General features: G+C 44.6%; 1 protein-coding gene across 1 annotated transcript in view; it reads right to left on the bottom strand.

The window, feature by feature from the left end:
* Positions 1-4,095: 4,095 nt before the first annotated feature.
* camkva (CaM kinase-like vesicle-associated a) overlaps positions 4,096-21,401 on the bottom strand; it is a 147,722-nt gene continuing 130,416 nt past the window's right edge. The window contains exons 6-11 of the mRNA XM_070894922.1: positions 21,189-21,309; positions 15,863-15,938; positions 12,127-12,263; positions 7,771-7,849; positions 7,596-7,683; positions 4,096-5,571 (exon numbers count right to left, since the gene is read on the bottom strand). Coding sequence (XP_070751023.1) covers positions 5,305-5,571; positions 7,596-7,683; positions 7,771-7,849; positions 12,127-12,263; positions 15,863-15,938; positions 21,189-21,309 — 768 coding nt within the window. The 3' untranslated portion in view covers positions 4,096-5,304. The remainder of the gene's footprint in view (positions 5,572-7,595; positions 7,684-7,770; positions 7,850-12,126; positions 12,264-15,862; positions 15,939-21,188; positions 21,310-21,401) is intronic.

The raw sequence follows: 21,401 nt of genomic DNA, 5'->3' as shown, positions 1-21,401 counted from the left end.
TTGGCAGCACTCTCACCTCTGAGCCAGACGGTTGTGGGTGTAACAGATCCAATGGCACTATTGTGAAGAAGATCAGGGGAGTTTTTGCTCCATCATTGGCGACCGTGATCTTCTGCTGCCTAGACTCTGAAATTCCCTCTCTACCTCTCCTTAAATCGTCTTTGGTCACCAGTCTGCATATCTCCTTATGTGGCTTGATGACAAAGTTTGTTTGATAATGCTCCTGTTGAGCACTTTGAGATGTTTTACTGCATTAAAGTTGTTATAGGGGGAGCATCCGAAATCACTGCATTACCTGCTGAATCTTTGGAATTCTCTGCCCCAGAGGGCTGTGGATACTGAGTCGTTGAGTATATTCAAGGCTGAGATAGGCAGATGTTTGGACTCTAGAGGAATCAAGGGATATGGATATAGTGCGGGAAAGTGGAATTGATGTAGAAGTTAATTGAATGGCGGAGCAGGCTTGACAGGCCATATGTCCTACTCCTGCTCCTATTTCTTTTGCTCTTAAGTCTTCTAATTTTCCTGAAGCAGCAGGTAATGCAGTGATGGACATATCGGGGCTGAAATTCAGCTCCCAAAAAGGTCACTTACTGCCAGAAAGTGGCGGCCAGACAGCGGAGTCGAGCGGCCGCCGACTTCCAGTCCAATAGCCCCCAACAGCCTCGGGGATTTTTCTGGCGGTTCCCCGTCCCATTGCTGCCGACCGTCCTAAGTGCGTCATCAAAGGGTGCACCGCCGATCTCCAGCATCTCCATCACACCTCCTGCAAAATTTAGGTCCAAAAATCTATAAGCCCCTGACAGCTTTTTCTGTCGGTGCACCTTGCTTTCACTCTGTGAGCCACAGCCGTGTGGCAGCCCTTCAAGGGGAGGACACACTGTCGCGGCCGGCAAGTTTTTTTTGTCCCCGCACAATTATGTCCCCGGGTTCAGCCGGGCCATCACCAGGCAGCCTGTCACCACCTCTTGGGTGCCAGGCGGCTGGCCCGGCCGAAACCCTCCTTGGTGACCCAGTGGACCAAAGTTTCTGAATGCCGAAGGCTCGCCTCCTTAAGGGGAGGGCGTGGTGACGCACACGTGTCGTGACGTCATCTCCGCTCTGCTACTGACTGACAGTGACGGAGACTCCGTCCCGCCTCCACTTCCGCCCCTCTACAGTACTTACCGCCCCACCTCTGCCCCCATTATGACTGACTTCCGGTCTGCTGAAAAAAAACCCGACAAAGAGCTGAATTTACCTCAAGAGTCGACCTCAACCCACCCGGCAGAAAAAACACTTCTGGAGCGGAAGATGCGACCTGTTTCGGGCGAAGGTAAATTTCGGCCCCGAAAAATGTTACGAGGGTGGAACAGAGCCATACGGACTAGGCAGCTCCCAGATTCATTCCCTGGTCTGTTTTGAGTTAGCTAATCTTAGTCAGAATGGCATTAAAAGTGCGACTGTCAGCACCCTGAGCTAGAGAAGAATGGAAAAAAATTAGCCAGGGTTCCCACCGATGATCACTGTCCAGCAAAGTGCGAGTGCAGAGAGCAGATGAGGACAATATTGGGTTCCACTTTCATAACATCCATGGCTAAATAATCTGCTGACCCTCACTGCCTGCATCACACGTGAAGAATGGCCACTTGGGCAAGGTACAAGAGGGTAGCCAGCTCCTACGGAATTGCATCACGCCCATGAGTCAGGACCAATGTTCCTTGTAAGCTGCACTTTGTTCTGCGTGGCTTGCCTCTTTTCATTTGCGGTCCCTTTAAACTTCTGCACAAGTGTGGTCATTTACAATGTAAAAGCCGGTGAGTGGCCTGGGGTGGGGGGGAGCTGCGGAGATGGGGACCTTGCAGATTACTGTGCGGCTGTGCACACGCACCTTAGTGGGGACATTGGTCAGTACCTTCAGAAGAGGAAACAGAAACATTGAGGGGATGTAAGAAATCATGAATTGGAAGAAATAACTTGAGACCTAAAAGTCTTTTCAGACTGGTGCTGGAATTGAAGGTCATTCCATGGTACAATAGCGAAAGCAACTTGAACAGCTTGAACATTAATAACTGATAACAGATAGCTCCAAACATCTGAAGGCCATGAATGGCCTGTCTGACTCCAACCTTGGGAGGATGTGAAGGGGAGGGTTTCATCCAAGAGTTGAGACAAAAAACCCGACATATCATAGGTTAAATGGTTCTGCCAAAATCCTACACCAGGCTCACCCCTAAAAGGATAATAAAAGAAAGACCTAGAAGTCGTTTCAGCGCAGACGGTGAAGATAAAAACTGTTCGTGGCACCAGCCGTCTGTCCAATTGCGACTAATACCAGCTACTTGTCACGGATGTATGTCTACTGTGTCTATTCTGATTGTGTGTTGTGTTTGACTATATTTGAACTACCGCTCCCTTATTAAAATGCCTTATAACTCCTAAGACCCTTTGGGTATCTGTGCGTGACCTGTGATCCGAATCCTAATAGGCTGCACATAAGATTGTAAGTGGGGGACAATAGGTTACAAGAAACAATGCATAAAGTGACATTATTTCACATTTTGCGATGTTTTCTGGACATGCCATCTCCAAAGGTAGTTGTACTCTCTCGCCTATTAAACATCTGCACAGAAGCTGAAGATGATAACAGTGATTTTATTTTTGCATCTCAGGTTCTATGCAACCCTGCAGAGACGTAAAATTATTTTGTAGCAACATTTCAAAGGGAGGGGGAGGAGGGTCAAGTTAGCCTGATTGTAATTGTGAAAGTTGTTCTACCTGGGACCCAGTTTGCACTTTCCCTGGCCTCTTGTGTTCCCTGTTGAGAACGAGCATCAATCTCACACATGTCATTCTGAACAGGGCCTTTGGGCTCTGGGTACATGGAGGCAGCGAGTGCAGAAGAAAGTATGGAGGACGGAGCAGGGAAGGAGAGGGAGAGAGAAAGAAAGAATATTCTGAGATTGTGACACGGGGTCATAATCTCAGAATAAGGGGTCGGCCATTTAGGACTGAGATGAAGAGAAATTTCTTCACTCAGAGGGTTGTGAATCTTTGGAATTCTCTACCTCAGTGGGCTGAGGATACTCAGTCTCCGAGATTTTTGGGAACTAAGAAAATGAAGGAATATGGGGAAGGCGAAGTTGAGGTAGAAGATCAGCCATGATCTTGTTGAATGGCGGAGCAGGCTCAAAGGGCCAAATGGCCTACTCCAGCTCTTATTTCTTATGTTCTTAATAGATGTGTGAATATAAGAACATAAGAAATAGGAGCAAGAGTAGGACATTTGGCCCCTCAAGCCTGCTCTGCCATTCAATAAGATCATGGCTGATCTGATCCTGGCCTCAACTCAACTTCCCTGCCCGCTCCCCGTAACCCTCGACTCCCTTGAGTGAATGGAATCCAACATGTGTAGAAGGGGAATAAAAGACACACTTAAAAATTTTATTTTTTTATTTTCTTAAGCGCCAAAATACCTTTTCTTCAAACTGTAGTTGCACAAATTACAGGCCTAAAGTTCTTCAACCATCTTTTTAAATTGACTTGAATTATTTTACATGTTACAGCACAATAGATTACACCATGTTAACCCCACCGTGTTAGTCTGACAAAATATAAGCGTGAAAACTACAAGCATGCAACTACATGTACATGTTACAAGTCTCCCACATGCAACAGCCTTGCTCTGTGCGCCTCATGTTCTTCACAGCACAGAGGACTCCGCACATTTCCGCCACTGATATGTTAATCTCTTAACGAATATATTTCCAAATGCATACACTTCGTTACAAATCTAGCTTTTTTTAAAACTATTTAAATGTTTTTTTTGTTGTTGTTGGAAAGTTTCCGCAGTTTGTCAGCTGTCTATATATATATATATATATATCTATCTATATATAACTCCAAAAGCCTTCCAGTCTGCTTGTATGTGATCAATCTGTGCCAGAGCACCGACAGACCGGCAGTTTTAAAAACCCGCCCAAACAAGCTGTCTAGAAATTTTTACACAAAAGAAACGATTTGCTTCAAAATACCATTACCAGCCTATAACGTTAACACTATGAAGCACTGAATGCCCTTTCCGTGCCACCACCCCCCACCCCCCCACCCCAACGCTTTCAAAATACATACATTTTCTATCATAGAACATCTGCCAAAAAATATTTTCTGTAAAATCTGTAATGCAGGACACCTGGGACCATAGAACGCTTAACTTGCAGTATTCACTGTATTCATATAAGATTAAATTACATTTGTGTTACACTACAACCTCCATTATGAGCCATATCAAGAAAACTGACAGATAATCGAGGATCCCCAAAATTTTGGTCTTAAGCGCTTGGCACAGCAATACGTTAGGCACAAAAATGAAGTATAGTACAATTAACAAAAAAAACCTTGCAGTTTCATTCATTGGGAAAGGAGATGAATTGCAAATAAGAAAATAAACTCTGCAATGCAGCAATGCCTTGTGGAAGGCTGTGTGCTGAGAGAATTTTGCTCGATAAGCGCAATGGCAGATAGTGGTGTATATTGTAACGAGCAGTTTAATTTTCAGAGGCTCTTCAGAGTGGTGAGACTGGAGGGCGCCTGAAATTCCGCTCTCCGTTAATTGAACAGAGGCATTAAGCCGTTTGTTTTGGGTTCAGGCCCTTTTGCCGAGGGATCTTCACACGGACATACCCTACAGCGTAGCTTCCGAGCTGTAAAGGTTATAGAGGGTCGGGGTTCCGTGGTCGTGATGTTGGCCGGTGTGTGGACTGAAAAATACACCGGCAGGGCACGCCGGCGATTTCCTCGCGCGTGCGGTCGAGGGCAAGGTTCCCGGCCAGAAGCACGAGCTCAGAAACGTGGCTCTCGGATGCGAAAAGATGTCGATCTATTCCGATAAGGCCCAACCGTAGAGCGGGATTCAAGGCATTACAAAATAAAGACATGCAGCGTGTGGTTTTAAAGAGTTTTTTCCCTCACAAAACGATTGAAAAGAAATAATAGTCCATGTGTGTACTGTGTTGGCACATTGAGGGCAAACAAGATGACTGGCAGACCCACATTGTGGCCGCAGCTCTCCCTCCCAGTTGCCCAATCTAAATTCACTTTAGTAAACAGTATCCACACATGCCAATTATTGCTTCAAAATTTCAAAATTTTTTTAACACATGCCTTGCTGGATCTAACTCCGGCAATTATCATATCTGAATAACACTTCAATTTGTTTAATTTTTTGTTAATGTATATGATCAGTTTGACCATGCCTGCTATTTTTAAAAATGTTAAACTTCTGTTTATTTTGTACAATAAGTTCCCTGCGTGAGCAGTTGCCGCTCAGCCATTTTGTTCCTCCCATGCTTCGGCGGCGGGCTTGTGCGGGCTGGCCGCTTCTCCGTTACACCTGGGCGAGGGCTCGGCCGTCACGCCGACTTTGGCAGAGTTGTCCGTCTGGCTGGGCGGCGGCGGCGGAGTGCCGCTCGCCACCTTGTCGTCGGGCTCGCCCCCCGGGGCAGCGGGCGCCGCGGCCGGGGGCTGCTTGGCCGTCTCGCTCTGTTCAGGCGCCCGCAGGCGTTTCATGATCGTCGTCACTCTCACCGCTTTCTGCATGACAGAAGTGCAAAAAGGGAAACCGAGATTACTCTGTGGCTACGATAGGGATGAATTGGTGGTGGGGGGGGTCGGCGATGGATTAGGACCGTCGACTGGAGCACAAATTCACCACAAACCCGCTCCCCCCTCCTCGTCCCCTTTCACATATTTTACCCACGTGATGCCATTCTGATCGCAGTCGGTGCCATCGTTGGGTACGAATTGGACATTGAGCATTTCTTCAATGGGAGAGTCTGAAACATCTGGGGGGGGCAAAATTGCCCTTTTTTATAGCCCCGTTAGCGCCTCTAGGGAGGTGCAACGAGGTTATCACCGGGGGGGGGGGGGGAAGGGGGAGGGGGGAGGGGTCGATAGTGCCTCTGGGGAAATTGCCCCGTAGGTTTGGGAGGCGCTGTGTCATTTGCGCCATGCCCCGGGCCAGTGCACGCACACGCCAATGATGTCATCAGCGTGCGCGCTGACCTCTTTGGGAAATTGCCCCACGGGCAGCCAGGACATCCGCCGCCTGGGGAGGCCATTTGCGCCATGGGCCGCCATATTTTTCTGTCAGACGACTCTTCTGACTGCCCGACAATGGCGGTCCATGGCTTGACCGGGCCGCCATCCTGCAGCTCTGCACTCCGTTATGGGTGCCGAGCTGTTGGCCAGATCGAGGGGGTCCCTGGTTGCTCATTGGCAGGCGCCAAAGGGACTGCAGAGTGCGCAGCGGCCCTCCCCTTGGTGTTCTGCCGCATCAGCACTACACAGAGCATCTGTGCTGATGTTGCTGGCGGGGCGCTGGCCTCCGGAGCACGGCCCCGGGAACACCCCTCCACGGACGCGGAACACCTCTGATAACACTCCACCTCCGTTGAGGGGTAGAAGGGCCGAATTCGGCACCTGGGATGGAACTTCTGGGCCGGGCAATAAATGTCCTGGCCCCGGACGGGGGGCGGGCAATTTCATCCCCCTGGTCTCTTTTGAGTATTTCCTGGTGGCTAATTGTAGGGAATTATTGACAAGTGGCTGGAAGGGGAATTTCCTATTAGCCATGAAATGTAAAGAGGGGAGAAAATGTAACTATTACTAAAAGGAGAGCAGGGTAATAATTGAACAGATTGACAGGAATGGATACCTGGCTGATAGATGGTTGGTCCATTAGTTTACACATCAATCTAACTAACCTCACATTGGTCATATACATACACACCACAGAAACGCTGCAGCCCTTTCGATCTCAGACTCCCAGCTGACATGCAATAGATAGAAATGTATGTTTGAATGAACTTTTTCACTTGATGAGAAATAGAACATTTTCACTTTAGCTCAGTTGGTAACATTCTGACTTCTGAATCAGAAGATTGGGGCTCCAAATCGATGTAATCCAGGCTGATATTCCAGTGCAGTACTAGAGGAGTGTTCCATTGTTGGGATGACAGACTTTAGAATCAGATGTGATCAAATTCCAGGGCCTTATTTCAAAATGAGTAGCCATTTTTTGCTAACATCGTCCCAAAGGAGCAGGGAGATGAATGACCAGTTAATGTGGTTTTCTTGTGGTACTGGTTTGGGGAGAATGTTGGCTGGGTGGCCAGGAGAGCTCCCAGCTCTTCATGGGATTTTTAACGTCCATTGGAACCTGCCTAATAGACTAAAGAAGCCACTGTTTAATGTCTCACCCAAAGGGTGGTAAATCTTTTAATGTAGGACTTCCTCAATACTGCATTACATTATGAGATCAAACCATTATGGGGTTAGTACCCATCATATTATACACACACACACATATAAATATATAATACAGTAAACCACTTGTACTGTGGCAGTCCATTATCATTGCTCAATTCAAGTTTCTGGTATTGTTGGAGTCACTAACTTGCTTTTCTACTCCTGTCGGATCAGAAAGTGATGGACAAGTCAAGCTGATTGAATGAATAAAATGAGAAATGGCCGACTCCAAACACAGACACCTGTCACCATGATAGGATCATGTAAAAATGATTAAAGGCAGTAAAAATTGTATTTACTTCAAGTACCTTCCATTTTGCTTTGGCAAAGTTTTTCTCAATCTGAGCACAGACGCCATCCTTGATGTTCTTGTCTGAAGCAGCATTTCCTGAAATCCTGGATGGGAAAAATAAATCAGAGTTCTTGAAAGCAAATTAGGTTATTTTGAAAGGCCTTGGTTATCCAGTCTCATCTCCCGCTTACCACTCATGGTTAATGGCTTCCTGAGCTGTTATCCTTGTGTCCTGGTCAACTTCCATCAAGCGACTCACCAGATCTTTTGCTAGTAAGAAATAAAACATCATCTTTATTAAAAAGACCACACGGAGCACTGCATACAGTTCTGTTTGAGTATTATAAAAAGAATATAGAGGCACTGGACAGGGTGCAAGAACATTTACAAGGATGATACCAGAAATGCAAGGGCATACATATGAGGAAAGGATGAACAGGCTGGGTCTCTTTTTTCTTGAAAAAAGAAGGCTGAGGGTTGACCTAATAGAGGTCTTTAAAATTATGAAAGATTTTGATAGCGTGGATACAGAATGTTTCCACTTGTGAGGAAGAGCATAACTAGAGGCCATCAATATAAGACAGTCACCAAGAAATCCAATAGGGAATTCAGAAGAAAATTCTTTACCCAAAGAGTGGTGAGAATGTGTAACTCGCTACCACAGGGTTGAAGTGAATAGTATAGATGCATTTATGGGGAGGCTAGACAAGCATATGAGGGAGAAGGGAATAGAGGGTTACGCTGATAGATTTAGATGAGGAAAGATGGGAGGAGGCTCGGGTGGAGCATTGACGGCGGCATGGATTGGTTGGGCCTGTTTCTGTGTTGTATATCCTATATAATCCTCTGTAAATTATGTAAAAATCTTACATCTGTGCACACTTCCTGTCTGCAAAACCTTACTTCCTGTTGACACATTTTTGAGACATGTTTATCCCCATTGTAAATGCCATATTTATTATGAAATCTGCTGTTATGTATTTGCTTCATGGGTTCTTTGCTTAAGAATTCATAGCAACACATTGGTATTAAGAACTAGTTGGTTTATTAACAAAGGGTTAACAATCAAACTACACATTACCATTTCATCCACTGGCTCACAACTGCATACCTCATCATGGATGACGTAGACTCAACTGGCTGCGGTTTTATGGAGTCGTGTGAACATCGCATGATTGGCTAAGCTACTCACAATGCAACAGCTCGACAAACCTGTGAGCATACTCACAGGTGCGTACATTACAGGTGCCTATATAAAGCTGTCTAAGATACCCTAGATGTGTATACATATATAAGTAGGATTAGTATTTCATTTAACCTCATACGATTAAAGTTTTTGGTTTCTTTTAACTGAATGAGCTGACACTCTTGAGTTTAATTGTTTGCTGAAACACAGGATGTGTAAGATTTGCCTTGTTTTCATTGCCACCGAAGGAAACAGTTAGCCGAGGGATTTTTGAGATAAGAAATGGAACAATGGAAGACAGGATAAAAACAAATTGGCATTTCTAGGGGGTCTTGTTCACAATAACACTTGTCGTGCCATAATCAATTATCAATGACGGTGTTCCGTGAGAAACAGACTATAAGTTCTCAAGCTTTTCTGATGACTTTGCAGAGAACAACAGAATTGGAAAGAACAACAATGATGTATCTACCCGGGGAAAGAAAACATGATAGTATTGTTTATTTTTCTGTATGTCTACTGTTTAAAGATATGGACTTGGTCTCATACAATAAACGGAGAGTAATTGCAAACCATAATCTAGTGGTGGGAATTGAACTGGTTAGTTGTCACCCTTTAATTACACCCTCCCACCAGTGGTGGAACTATAGCAATTCTAAAGAGTCTCCAAACGCCTAAGCTTGTACTGCAGAGAAACTCCTGTGCTCCAACCAACTATACTTTCCTAAGTTTTCTGATTGAACTATAAATAATAATACAACACTCAAAGTAATCTATAAAAATAAGAACAGAATGTACTGTTGTAAATTGGGGACTGAATGACATCTGTGCACCCTAGTCCAATTATCCGCTAACCTTTAACCCTACTTCACTTGAAGACAACACCTTCGTCTTGTCTTCCCGTAAGTAGTGCCACTGGAGATTAGTATAAATGAAACAGCTCCTAGTTAATTCTATTAATGTGGAGTTTATTGACAATTTGATTATGTAGAATTAATGAATCTCGGATGAATAATACGAAGAATGCCAGTTGTGTTTTGAAGAAAGTTACACCCCTAAAGAAAAATGTGTCCAAGATTACCACAAGGTGGTTGGCCTTCCTCCTTTCGATGAGGAAACATGGGTCAGGAATTTCTTTGGATCTGCTCCCACTCCGGCGCTGTAGCTTTGCTGGAAGTGCGCGTTTACGCATGTAACTGGGGTTTCTGATCGATTCCATGTGAAGTTACAGCATTAAAGTGGGTGCAGTGCCAAGGAAATTCATGCTTGTGCCATGGCCTTCCATTAGAAAACGAATGGTCGAAGCATCCCTTCAGTGTTGAGAGCTTCCAATCAAGGGGGGGGGGCGCGGGTGGAAGCCAAGATTTGGTGATTGAAAGCCTTTGTCTTGTACTGTGACTTGAAATTACTCTAAAGATAGCAACCCTTATTAGGGGCCCAGAACCAAGATGCTGATTTATGAAAAAGATTATTTATTTATTTATTTAAGAAAAAGTACGATGATGTAGTTCATGGGCAAATATTAGAGGATTGAGGTGTTGTACCGCTGTATCCTGGATGATTCTTTTAATCAGATTTTAAGCCGACTCGCTCAGCAGAACCCTGGCGGCTGGGCAATTAAAATCGTCCTGGCTCTTACCTGTCCAAAAGCTGCCATTATCTGCAATTTTAACCTGCACACCCGGAGCAAGCAGCAAGTACGTCTGCCCAGAGCCAACAGGCGATTCTTCTTTACATATGCATGTTGCAGCCCAATAACATCATTGAGACCCGACTCTAATTTTAACTCAGGCCCAAGCAGGGAATCCGCCTGGAGTTACAATCGGGGCCATATGGGTTGGAAATAAGCCACATCCCCAAGTATCCACTGGTTCCTTGTGCAACTGAGTGGGTAGGTGAACTGTTCTACAATATTCACTAAGTAAGTCATTCAGCCTTCCTGCAGCCACCTCCTGCAATGGCATTCTGTGGCATTGTATGTTGACTCTCTGCTCACTGACATTCTTTTCTTTGGTGTGAAGGGATTATAAACTCAGAAAAAAAACACACATACGAGTTATGAAGGCCTTTTCAACAAGAATAAATCCTTAAATGTCACTCACCATCATAACTCATTACAGTAATTCTCAGCCAAAACAACCAAAATCAGATTAACTGAACATTTACTGGTTGTGGGACCTTGCTGTATGTGAACTGGCTTCCATATTTTTTTTATTCGTTCCTGGGATGTGGATATCGCTGGCCTTGAGAAGGTGGCGGTGAGCCGCCACCTTAAACCGCTGCAGTTGGTGTGGTGAAGGCGCTCCCACAGTACTGTTAGGGAGGGAGTTCCAAGATTTTGACCCAACAACGATGAAGGAACGGCGATATATTTCCAAGTCAGGGTGGTGTGACTTGGAGGGGAACTTGAAGGTGATGGTGTTCCCATACACCTGCTGCCCTTGTTCTTTTAGGTGGTAGAGATCGCGGGTTTGGGAGGTGCTGTCAAAGAAGCCTTGGAAAGTTGCTGCAGTGCATCCTGTACACAGTGCGCCAGTGATGGAGGGAGTGAATGTTGAAGGTGGTGGATGTGTTGCCAATCAAGTGGACTGCTTTGTCCTGGATGGTATCGAGCTTCTTGAGTGTTGTTGGAGCTACACTCATCCAGGTAAGTGGAGAGTGTTCCATCACACTCCTGACTTGTGCCTTGTAGATGGTGGAAAGGCTTTGGGGAATCAGGAGGTGAGACACTCGCCACAGAATACCCAGCCTCTGACCTGCTCTTGTAGCCACAGTATTTATATGGCTGGCCCAGTTAAGTTTCCAGTTAAGATTTACCCACATCATAGTTACTACACTTGGAGAAGGTAATTCATTGGCTGTGGACGACTTTGGTATCTTTGAGGTGTGAAAGACACTATAAAAACTGCAAGCTCTTTCTTTCTTCACAGCACTTAAAACCGCTGAATTCAGACAAATTCAACACATTTGACACTGTCATCATTGATTGAAACCTGAAAACAAGAAGCCTTTTTTTTTCGTTTGATAATTTCAATTCTGGGACCAATTTCTTAATTAAAGATTGATGGAGAGGATCTAGTTCATCTGAGAGGTTTGAAAAGCTTTGTTGCTGAGCCACCAACATTAAACACATAAAGGGTCGTCCAAATCTGAAATTCTGTCCATCAAAAGAATATGTATGCTGGGGAACAATTAGAGCTTTCAAGACTGAGATCGCTCAGATTTCTGTTAGGTAAAGGTATCAATGGATATGGAGTTGATGTACAGATCAGCCGTGATCTATTTGAATGGCAGAGCAAGCTCGAGGGGCTGAATGGCCTACTCCTGCTCCTTTGTTCTTAAGCACAGATTTAATGCTTACCGGCATCTGAAATGTCATCCCAGTATGGGGAATCAAACTCATAGTCCCCAGCCAGGATTTTTCGGAATAAATTCTTGTCATGGTTTTCATAATCTTCATCATCATTTTCATCATAGAATGGTGGGTTTCCTGATAACCTGAGGAAAAACGGAGGCGCAAAATCGAGGATTACAAGAGCAGTCTTTATTCCATAAAATGCATCAGCTGTATTCAGATAGAATTAAGTGACACAAGACAAGTCCCACTCCAGCAGTTGTGCACGTAGTCTAGGCTGACACTTCAGTGTAGTAGGATGAGACATTAAGTCCCTGTCTGCCCACTCAGGTGGACATGCGTTGTTGGAGGTGCTGTCTTTCAGACGTGATGCTAACTGACTCTGCTTGTTCAGGTTGATGTAAAAGATTCTATGGCACTCTTCAAAGAAGAGCAGGGAAGTTCTCCCAGTGTTCTGACCAACATTTATCGCTCAACCAACAACTAAAAAACGGATTAACTGGTCACTTATCTATTTGTGGGAGGTTGCTTGCATAAATTGGCTGCCGTGTTTCCCACATTACAACAGTGACTACACTTCAAAAAGTGATTAATTAGTTGTGAAGCGCTTTGGGGCGTCCCAAGGACGTGAAAGGCACTATCTAAATGCAAATTCTTTGTCACTTTGACTAGAACATTGTTACGCATCTGGAATTTGATAATCGGGAAAACTCTGACATGACAACCCCTGGGATCTGTTCTATCGAACTCCGGCAGTGTAACTGGATTCGATTTGATGAATCCATTTTGTGTATTTATTGCATTATAACTGAAACTCAGGAGTGAAACTTAAAGCAAAGAGCCCCCCTCACATCGACACACAAACCTGCCTCTCCAACCACAGCTTTTAGATTCCTTGCAGTTTTCTTTTGCGTTCATGGGTGGTAGTGGTGGTGGTGGCGGCGGGGGGTTAATGTTCATGTCAGAAAATGCTTAATTTTACCGTTTTGTCACTTTGTCAGCAGTCTTGGTTCAGGTAACATACACCGGGAAGCGGAGAATCCTTCCACTACACTACAATGAACAATGAATCCTAACTCCAACATCTCACTTGGATAGAACTTCCCTTCTGTGATAATTTTGTTCCCCACTTGAGCCAACCCTTCTGACCTGTCTTGAGTGAGATGCTCAATTTAGTCCTGCTTGTCATGTGGTGTCTTCCCCACTAGGAAACTGGGTGGGGAATGCACAGACTTTAGTTCACTTCAGACCCTCACAATTGACAGAGAGAGAGAGAAGAGAGAGGACCTTCACCTCTTCAGTCTCTGTTGCACTCAATCTAGATGTCAAACGGAATGGTCTATGTTCTAATCTGACCGCAATGCCCGTTCTAGCCCTGCTGTAAATCTTATACCCTTACAGTTTTGGCACCATATTCTCGTGAATCGAGAAGTTTGGTTACATGACATCACTGTGCTACATGCGAATTGCAGGACAGGTTGAACTATCGGGGTCTGCTGCAAACCTTACAGTCCCTCCCAGCATAACCTGGAGGTGGACGTAAAAGATCCCATGGCACTCATGAAAGATCTGAAAAGTAGCGTGTTGAATAAATGCTGCAGGAACAGCAGCTCAACTCTCGATGGCTGAGTGGAGAATAAGCATATTTGAAGGGTAAGTTCTTCACACTTCGAGCTGTTAACTGCCACCTGGGGCAGTGAACAGCAAACTCGTTGGAGTCGGCTGCCATCTCAAGCTAGCACACGGATTGCAAACTCATTTGGAACAGACTGCCACCTAACACAGTTAATGTCATCTCTGGAATAAACTGTCACCTAGTGCTGGTTGAAGCATGCAGAAATGAATTGACAAAAAAGTGTGGCTGATCTGTTAATAAGAGATTGTCTGATTTGAATTTTCTAAACAAGCTGCTTCCTTAATTGCAACAACGGTAAGCATGTTTTAATAGATGCCATTTTTCTTTCCTGCTTGAAAACTTCTCTTTGCCTGTCTCCAATTTTCTATGCTCCTCTTGTGAAGGAGTTAACTCCTTACTCGGCTACGGTTCCATGGGCGCTGACATCTTATGCATGTGGCTATTCTTGTGTGTGCCTGCACAATATCTGTGAACAACCTTTCTGACTGTAGGGCATCACATTTCCAAAATGTATTACTTCATATTTTTCTGCATTGGAACTGCATTTGCCACCTATCTGCAGTCTTTCACAATCCTCATCACAATTTGCCATCGCACCAAATTTTGTGTTCTGTGGTCTCTGAACTATGCTAGGAAATGTGGGAACCATTTGTCAAGGATGCTATTTTTTCCTGAATACCTCCTCTCTCTGCCTTTCCTGTGTGTCAGCCATAGCTCAGTGGGTAGCACTCTTGCCTCTGAGTTAAAAGGTTGTGGGTCTAAGTCCCACTTCAGAAGCCTGAGCACAAAAATCTAGGCTGACACTCCCAGTGCAGTGCTGAGGGAGTGTTGCATTGTCGGAGGTGCTGTCTTTTGGATGAGATGTTAAACCAAGGCCCCGTCTGCTCTCTTAGGGAACGTAAAAGATCCCATGGCATTATTTCGAAGAAGAGCAAGGAAGTTATCCCTGGTGTCTTGGCCAGAATTTATCCCGCAATCCATATCACTAAAAAGGATTATCCAGTCATTATCACATTTCTGTTTGTGGGAGTTTGCTGTGCGCAAATTGGCTGCGATGAGTCCTGCATTACAACAGTGACTACACTTCAAAAAGTACTTCATTGGCTGTAAAACATTTGGGACGTCCTGAGGTTATGAAAGGCGCTATATAAATCCAAGCCTTTCTTTCGAAAATAAAGTCGAAGTATGTGTCTAATGTCTTTCTATAAATAAATGTGCTGCTGTGTGTGTTCTCACAAGTACAATCTAGCAACCCCCTTGTTCTGTATGACCATTCCATCTGCACCACTCTCAATTTATCCTTTCTGGATTAACATTTTGAAAGTTTTCTTAATTAAATTGTTTTGATTCATTAAATGGTCAAACTCCGATGGATCTATTTGCTTACGGCAATTATCTAGGGCCCTGGTTAGACCGCACCTGGAGCATTGTTTATAGTTTTGGTCTCCTTACTTAAGGAAGGATATATCTTGCCATTGAGGGAGTGCAAAAAAGGCTTATCTGTCTGATTCCTGGGATGGGGGGATTGTCCTATGAGGAGAGACTGAGTAGACTAGGCTTATATTCTCTAGAGTTTAGAAGAATGAGAGGTGACCCATACACAATTCTTACAGGGCTTACAGAGTAGATACAGGGAGGATGTTTCCCTGGCTGGGGAGTCTAGAACCAGGGGTCACAGTCTCAGAATAAGGGGTCGGACATTTAGGACTAAGTTGAGGAGAAATTTCTTCATTCAGAGGGTGGTGAACCTTTGGAATTCTCTACCCCAGAAGGCTATGGAGGCTCAGTCGTTGAGTATATTCAAGACAGAAATCGTCTGTAGGAAAGTGGGGTTGAGGTAGAAGATCAGCCATGATCTCATTTAATGGCAGAACAGGCTTGAGGGGCCGAATGGCCTACTCCTGCTCCTATTTCTTGTGTTCTTATTAAGATGGAGATGATTAGGAGACAACATTAAATTGGTGAAATTGGCATTTTAAAAGTTAATTTGTGGGGTGTAATGATTTACAGGCAGTTTTTACATATCTGAATGATCTAAAAAGCATAATATTAAAAAAGGCGTCCAATCCATCCAGTAATCCCAAGCACAAATGAAGTGGTACATACAGTATGTACATGATCACTCCGATGGCCCAGCAGTCAACTGGTCGTCCATATTTCTGTCTTCCAACAACCTCTGGAGCTGGAAATAGACATGAAACAGACAATCATAAAACACAGCGAAATTTTAGGAAAGTCTCCACTCTCTAGTGCCTAAGGATCCAGGATCCTTCACTTAACAGGGACTTTACTGCATTCTTAAGGTAATGCAACCTTTAACGCAGAGCACTGTTAAAACAACTTACACATCAAAATCATGAATGGTTTTGATAAGAGTAAATAAGGAGAAACTGTTTCCAGTGGCAGAGGACACAGATTTGAGATGATTGGCAAAAGCACCAGAGGGGAGATGAGGAAATAAATTTTTACATGGTGAGTTATGGTCTGGAATGCACTGCCTGAAAGAGCGATGGAAGCAGATTCAATGGTAACATTCAAAAGGGAATTGGATAAATACTTGGAAGTGGAAACATTTACAGGGCTATGGGGAAAGAGCAGGGGAGTGGGATTAATTGGATAGCTCTACCAAAGAGATGGCACAGGCACAATGGGCCGAATGGCCTCCTTCGGTGCTATATTAATTCTATGTTTAACCTTATTCCATTTTACTGAAAGTCGATTAAGAGATTATGAGCAGAAGATAGGAATGTGCGAGGTACTGATCTCATGTGTCAGATTCCTGTTGACTGGGCAAGAGTTAGAAATCTGGCGTGTACAGAAGGTCATTCACATTACACAAAGGCCCCGATTTTTTAAGGGGAGGGAGCAGGAGGCAAGTTTGAGCAGCTGGGAAACCCAGCAATACAGGGAACACAGAGATTCTGCCAAATTTGACGGAAGGACCTCAGTTAAATTTTTGTCTCCGTTTCCTGCCCGACAGCCAGTCAGATGGAGAGGCTGGCTGGCTGTCGGGCAGGTAGGCCCGCGTTAGAAGGCCGCAGCCGGAGACACCCAAGAGGAGGGAGGGAGGGAGAGATTGTGGCGGGGAGGGGAAGAGATCACGGAGTGGGAGGGGGAGATGATGGGGGTGGAAATCACGGTGGGGGGGCGGTGGGGGGGGGGGTTGGGGGGGATAGGAGGGATCGGGGTTGGCCTGGAGATCACAGGATGGGGGTTCTGCAGAGCACGGGAGGGGCGCCGATCACGGCAGGTTAGCTCGGTGTGCCGGGACACACACACACACACACACAGACATGCCTGCTCTTCCCGACCAACAAGCAGAGCTGGAAAAGCACTTACCTGCTGGATCCGGCAGTTCCTAATAACTGCCGGATATCCCGAGCTCTGGGAAACCCGGCCCGCTGCCGTAAATTCCAAATGGTGCTAAATTCTGAGGCACGCGGCCTCCTTAACATATTTAAAATTACTGACCTGCCTGTAATGTATTTGCTTCATGGGTTCTTTGCTTAAGAATTCATAGCAACACATTGCTCGTAAGAACTTGTTGGTTTATTCACAAAGGTTTAACAATCACACTACACATTACCAGTTCATCCACTCGGCTCACAACTGCATACCTCATCGTGGATGACCTGAATCCAACTGGCTGGGGTTTTATTGAGTCTTGTGAACATGTTGTGACTGGCTAAGCCACTCACAATGCAACAGCTCTGCAATTATTTTAAATTAAACAATAAAGCCGAGTGCGCCCTTAGTAAAGGGGTACTAAAAACCCACAAATTAACAATAAAACTTTAAGCTTAGCAGATCAAATTAAAATTTGGTTGCCGGGGGTGATCCTGCACTCCAGTCCCTCCGGTGCCCACCTCAAGCGGAAGGCCGCGAGCATACCGATGGACACCACGTGCTCCATCTCCAGGGACACCCTGGTGCGAATGTAGCCGGGGAAGCGAGGCAGGCAGTCGGGTTGAATGACCCCCTTGACCGTCTGCTGCCTGGATCTATTAATTGCCACCTTGGCCAGGCCCAGGAACAGACAACAGCTCTACAAACCTGTGAGCATACTCATAGGTGCATACAGTACACTGCCTCACAAGAGCAAGTTATCCCCCTCCCCCCATAAACCCACCTTGGTTAAACCAGGAATAGGTGCGTTCGCGGCAGGTTGGGATCGGATTTCAGATGTATAAGAATTTAACCCTTCCCCTACTCCTCTCCCACATGTAATGGCAGGGGGAGGGATTAAAATTCCCTCCATATTATGCAGGCTGTGCTGATAAACAAACATATTAAATGTTTAAATGAAGGCAGAAGAGGGAAGAGAAACTAAGGTTCCTGGGACACTGGCGAATCCACTGACAGGATTATGAGTCTACAGGTATATTAAGAGGAAATAATTGTAACTCGGCTGCAAAATTAATACGCTTTTTAATCCTAATTTTCGATCCCTGCATGTCATCATGTAATTGTAGGTGACAATTAAAGTTCCACTGTAGGGTATGTAAACCCTGTGATATCTCAGTCAATGCACCAAATTGTGAATTTTGCTGTAATCTACTCTGGAAAAAAAATGGTTGTGCAACACGCTTTAATATGTCTTTTGTCCTATGTCGTACGATCCTGTTTAAAAAAAATCAATTAATAGAAACCTCACAGCAAGCAGACAGCAGCGATGTTAAAAATATGTGTTTTCAATGCAATTTACCATCTGCTACTCATAAATTATACTGTGGGTGTAACAATCCAATTCCAATGGTTTGATGGTGATTGTTCATATTTCCGCTACTCTTTAAATTCCAGGATTGGATGACTGTCATTGATATAATGGATAGGGTGATAAGAATTTGAGACGCAACTGTTAAGATTCTCCCATTTACGATAATCTCTATCATTTCAATTATGTGTTCTTCGGATACGGGCGTTGCTGGCATTTATTTCCCATCCTCAGTTGCCCTGAGGGCATTCGGACCCATAGGATCATAGATCATTACACTACAGAAGGAGGCTATTTAGCCCATTGAATCTGCGCCGGCTCTTTTCAAAGAGCAATCCAGTTAGTCTCACGCCCCCGCTCTTTCCCCATTACACTGCAATTGTTTCTCCTTCAAGTATTTATCCAATTCCCTTCTGAAGGTTACTTACATTGGATATACAGCACAGAAACAGGCCATTCAGCCCAACTAGTCCATGCCGGCGTTTATGCTCCACTCGAGCCTCCTCCAGTCTTTCCTCATCTAACTCTATCAGCATAAACCTCTATTCCCTTCTCCCTCATATGCTTATCTAGCCTCCCTTTAAATACATCTATACTATCCTATTCAACCACTCTCTGTGGTAGCGAGTTCCAATTTCTCACCACTCTCTGGGTGACATCCTCACCACTCTCTGGTACTCTTGAATCTGTTTCCACCACCCTATCAGGCAGTGCATTCCAAATCCTAACCACTCGTTGCGTAAAGAAGTGTTTCCTTATGACGCCTCTGGTTCTTTTGCCAATCACCTTAAATCTGCGGTCTCTCGTTATTGACCTTTCAGCCATTGGAAACAGTTTCCCTTTATTTACTATATCTAACAACAACACATATTGCGGCATCACATGTAGGTCAGACCAGGTGGTTGTGGCAGCTTCCCTTTCCTGAATGACATTTGTGAACAATAAGAGTTGTTAAAAACTATTCAGTAGCTTAAATGGTGTCAATCCACCAATGACTAGATTCTCGGTTTCCACGGTGAGACTTGAACTCACAACTTCCGGTTTGCCAGCACCCATTGGATAACATTTTTATCTCTCTTCGAGGCCTTCTGTCTGGATCCTTCTTGCACTGACAATTACTTTAAAAGTAAGGGAGAGACGGAGGGACAGGTGGAAAAGAAGCAAGATTCTGCACATTACAACTTGTGAGCAGCAGCCATTAGGATTTTGGAATCAGAGAGTTCCCATTTTTACAGCATGCACCTATGCTTAATGGGTGTACTGGATCCATTTGAAGTGGATTAAAATTCTGATTGGTAGTTTTGCTTAAGCTGTAGTTTTATATTGGAAAGGACTGAATACTGATTTGAAGGTCAACATAACAACATAAGAATTCGGACCAGGAGTAGGATATACGGCCCATTGAGCCTGCTCTGCCATTCAATAAGATCACGCTAATCTTTGATCTCTATTCCCCATCCGATCCCCACATCCATTGATTCCCCTGTGGTCAAAAAATCTATCTATCCCAGCCTTGAATATACTCAACGACTCAGTATCCACTGCTTTTTGGGGCAGAGAATTCCAAAGATTCACAACACTTTGAGTGAAGAAATTCCTCCTCATCTCAGTCTTAAATGGCCGACTCCTTATCCTGAGACTATGCTCCCTAGTTCTTGACTCTCCAAGCAGGGGAAACAATCTCTCAGAATCTATCGTGTCATTCCACCTCAGAATCTTATATGTTTCAATGAGATCACCTCTCATTCTTCTAAACTCCAAAGAGTATAGGCCCAATCTACTCAATCTCTCCTCATAGGACAACACTCTCATCCAACTGATCAATCTTGTGAACCTCCATTGCACTGTCTCTAGGAAAGTATATCCTTCCTTAGATAAGGAGAGCAAAACTGTGCACAGTACTCCAGGTGTGGTCTCGCCAAAACTCTGTACAACTATAGCAAGACTTCCTTACTCTTTTACTTGTTGCAATAAAGGCCAACATGCCATTTGCCTTCCTAATTGTCCGCTATACCTGCATGCTAACTCTCTGTCAATTTTAGAGCTTGACATACTGGGAGTGCCTATCCGAAACTCAGGATCAGCGGTCAGTGCACCCTGCGGGGGACTTAAATAATGGAAAATGCTGTGGGGCCTGTTGAAGGCCACATCTGCATTCCTGATATAAACTCCCAATGCACAGAGCTCTGTGCTGGGAGTGTGAATTTGGAGAAGGTTCCGATCCAACGTCATACAATGAAAAGTCAGGAGGAAAAAAAGATTTCGAGGTAATGAATTTAAACATCTGGAATACTTTTCGTGTACCCCAGAGCAGTAAAGACGAAATATGAAGAGATTCTTTATAAAATACATTGATCCCACAGAGCCACAAAAAGTCCTCACGGAGATTAAGAGAAGGGAGTAAAATTCGACTTCAGTGGCAGCGCAGAGCGTTATGAGCGTTAACTTCCACTGAAGTCAATGGAAAAGAAAATCGGGCGAGGTGCAAAACGATTCGTTATTGCCCATTTTGAAGTCAAATTTAACCCCCTGCCCCAAGATCCTTTGTAGATACAAGGCCGAACTAACAACAGCCCTTGTAAATAAAGGTAGTCTAACTAGAAAATGAAGCTACGCTCATGGAGTTAGAGATCCCTCGTAAGAAATGCAATAAGAATCAGACGGTTGCTGGAATATGCCACTGGAGATCTATTCACACCTGCATTCATAGGACCATACCTAGATACTCTGGTGTTCCACAAGGCTCCTTGATCAGCCCGTTCTCTAACTTAGCCAGGTGAAAATCGCTGATGACAATCTTGGAGTTCTTTAGACGATTGAAGTAAACTAAGTTTTCCAGCTGACAGAAGCAGTGAAAAGAAAAAAAAACACAGATTAAGAAACGACAGAGAGAAAGAACACAATTATTATTAGCATTCGCAGATTGTCAGG

The sequence above is a fragment of the Pristiophorus japonicus genome, chromosome 12 (assembly GCF_044704955.1).
Source record: "Pristiophorus japonicus isolate sPriJap1 chromosome 12, sPriJap1.hap1, whole genome shotgun sequence".
In the NCBI taxonomy this organism is placed as follows: domain Eukaryota; kingdom Metazoa; phylum Chordata; class Chondrichthyes; family Pristiophoridae; genus Pristiophorus; species Pristiophorus japonicus.
Note: the sequence above shows the minus strand (reverse complement) of the source record. Positions and strands in the feature narration are given on the sequence as shown.